Source organism: Scylla paramamosain, chromosome 40 (genome assembly GCF_035594125.1).
Source record: "Scylla paramamosain isolate STU-SP2022 chromosome 40, ASM3559412v1, whole genome shotgun sequence".
Lineage (NCBI taxonomy): Eukaryota > Metazoa > Arthropoda > Malacostraca > Decapoda > Portunidae > Scylla > Scylla paramamosain.
The window spans coordinates 13,226,604-13,229,103 of record NC_087190.1 but is presented as its reverse complement, the minus strand read 5'-3'; the positions used below and the strand labels follow the sequence as shown (position 1 = coordinate 13,229,103).

The window sequence follows — 2,500 nt, the reverse complement described above, 5'->3', positions numbered from 1 at the left end:
AAAAAAAAGAAATGAGAAGAAAAGAAATGGCCACACAACTTGAAACTACCTCCACAAAAAATCAAAGAAATAGTAAGGAAATAAATAAATAAATAAATAAATAGATAAATAAATAAGAAAAGACACGACTTGAAATTGTCCCTAGTAGAAAATGTCAAAAAATAAATAAATAAAAAATAAAAATAAATAAATAAAATAAATGAAAAAAAAAAGTTAATTCAATTCAGGTGTGTTGATGCTCTTTTGTTACAACAGCTCAAGTCACACCAACGACAAAAGAAAGCGAAAACAGACCAAGAGTGCCCGAGTTTACCAATGAAAGGGATGAAAGAGTTTGTCAGAGTTTACCAGTGAAAGGGTTGAAGGAATGAAGAAACTGGCTAACTCTTACATTAATCCAGAGTTTGTCAGGGTTTACCAATGAAAGGGTTGAAGGAATGAAGAAACTGGCTAACTCTTACATTAATCCAGAGTTTGTCAGGGTTTACCAGTGAAAGGGTTGAAGGAATGAAGAAACTGGCTAACTCTTACATTAATCCAGAGTTTGTCAGAGTTTACCAGTGAAAGGGTTGAAGGAATGAAGAAACTGGCTAACTCTTACATTAATCCAGAGTTTGTCAGGGCTTACCAGTGAAAGGGTTGAAGGAGTTTGTCAGAGTTTATCAGTGAAAGGGTTGAAGGAGGGAGGCACCTCGTTAACTCTTCCATGCATTAGTGAGACGGACAAGGTAAAACAACAAAGATACCTGTCAAATCCTGCACTAATGAGATGGATATTTGCGCAATGACAGAGGAAAGACACTTGTTCTCCTGCACTAGTGAGGTGGACAGTCCCCACAGACAGTGCACTCACCAATGACGCACTGCACCTCACTCAAGTTTGGTTAAGTTAGGTTTGGTTAGATGGGCAGGGATTCTCTACATCTGGAAGGTTAGTTAACTTAGCTTAGGTGAGGTTAGGTTAGGTTAGGTGAGGTGAGGTGAGGTTAGGTGAGGTTAGGTTAGGTTAGGTTAGGTTAAGTTAGGTTAGGTTAGGCTAGGTTAGGTTAGGTTAAGTGAGGTTAGGTTAGGTTAGGTGAGGTGAGGTGAGGTAAGATGAGGTCAGGTTAGGTTAGGTTAGGCTAGGTTAGGTGAGGTGAGGTGAGGTAAGGTGAGGTAAGGTGAGGTCAGGTTAGGTCAGGTTAGGTTAGGTTAGGTTAGGTTAGGTTAGGTGAGGTGAGGTGAGGTGAGGTGAGGTGAGGTAAGGTGAGGTCAGGTTAGGTCAGGTTAGGTCATGTTAGGTTAGGTGGGGTCAGGGTTGTGTCCACTCACCACTGTCGAAGTAGACCTCGCTGAGAGCCAACCAGGGGCCGGGGAAGTACAGCAGCAGCCTGAGGACCCTGGCGGGGCGGTGGCGCAGGGCGAGGCTCAGGTTGTGAACGCCGGGTCCCAGCGCGCCAGGCCAGGTGGGGGGCGACGCCACGGCCTTCTCGTGGAAGTTGGTGCCATCCTCGCCGAAGTACACCTCAGCTTTGGAGGGAACCTGAGGGCGAGGGGAAAGGGTGGAGGGAAGAGGGGGTGAGTCCCGTCAGTGCTGCATAGTTTGTCCTGTGATCAGCAACAACTTTATACAAATCTTTATAGGTTTTTTTCTTCTCCTTCTCCTCATCCTCTTTTTTTTTTCATTTCTCTCCTCTTCTTATCATTATTATTATTTTCATTCTCCTCTTCCTCCTCCTCCTCCTCCTCCTCCTCCTTTTTTCTCTCTTTTTCGTCGTCTCCTCCTCCTCCTCCTCCTCCTCCTCCTCCTCCTCCTCCTCCTCCCTCTTCTTCCTTTGTGTAGCCGATGAGTGTAACGAAAGGTAAGGCGAGAGAGAAAAAGAGGAGGAGAGAAGAAAGTTTCCTCCCAGTTTTCCTCCTTGTTTCCTCCTTCCTTTGAGTGATTTATGAGTCTGGCTTTTAAGGAGGAAAGACCGCAACACCTGAGGCAAGGAAGGAAGGAAGGAAGGAAGGAAGGAAGGAAGGGAAGAAGGAAGGGAAGAAGGAAAGAAGGAAGGGAAGAAGGAAAGAATTAAAGGAAAGGAAAGGAAAGGAAAGGAAAGGAAAGGAATATATGAATGAATGAATGAAGGAAGGAAGGAAGATAGCAAGAAAAACATGAAGGAAACGAAAGACAGATTGAAAGAAAGAAAAGAGAAAATAAAATAAAGAAAGAAGGAAGCAGAGGAAGACAGAAAAAAATATAATAAAGAAAGAAGAAAAAAACGAAGAAAACAAGAAGAGAAAGGAAGAAAAAAGAATGGGAACAAAGAAAAAGAAAGAAAGAAAGAAAGAAAGAAAGGAAAAGATGGTTCAGGAGAGAAAGCTCATTAGTAAACAGGTAAAATACAGGTTAATCATTAGGCCTCAGACTGGGACAGGTGAAAAAAATAAAGAAATAAATAATTAGAACAGAAATGTATAGATTTTTTTTAAGGCTTACTCTCTCTCTCTCTCTCTCTCTCTCTCTCTCTCTCTCTCT

The 2,500-nt window shown here is 42.4% G+C and overlaps 1 protein-coding gene across 9 annotated transcripts in view; it reads right to left on the bottom strand.

The window, feature by feature from the left end:
• LOC135092486 (discoidin domain-containing receptor 2-like) overlaps positions 1-2,500 on the bottom strand; it is a 245,175-nt gene that overhangs the window by 19,901 nt on the left and 222,774 nt on the right. For all 9 annotated transcript variants that reach the window (XM_063991044.1, XM_063991045.1, XM_063991053.1 and 6 more), the window contains one exon: positions 1,312-1,522. In XM_063991044.1, coding sequence (XP_063847114.1) covers positions 1,312-1,522 — 211 coding nt within the window. The remainder of the gene's footprint in view (positions 1-1,311; positions 1,523-2,500) is intronic.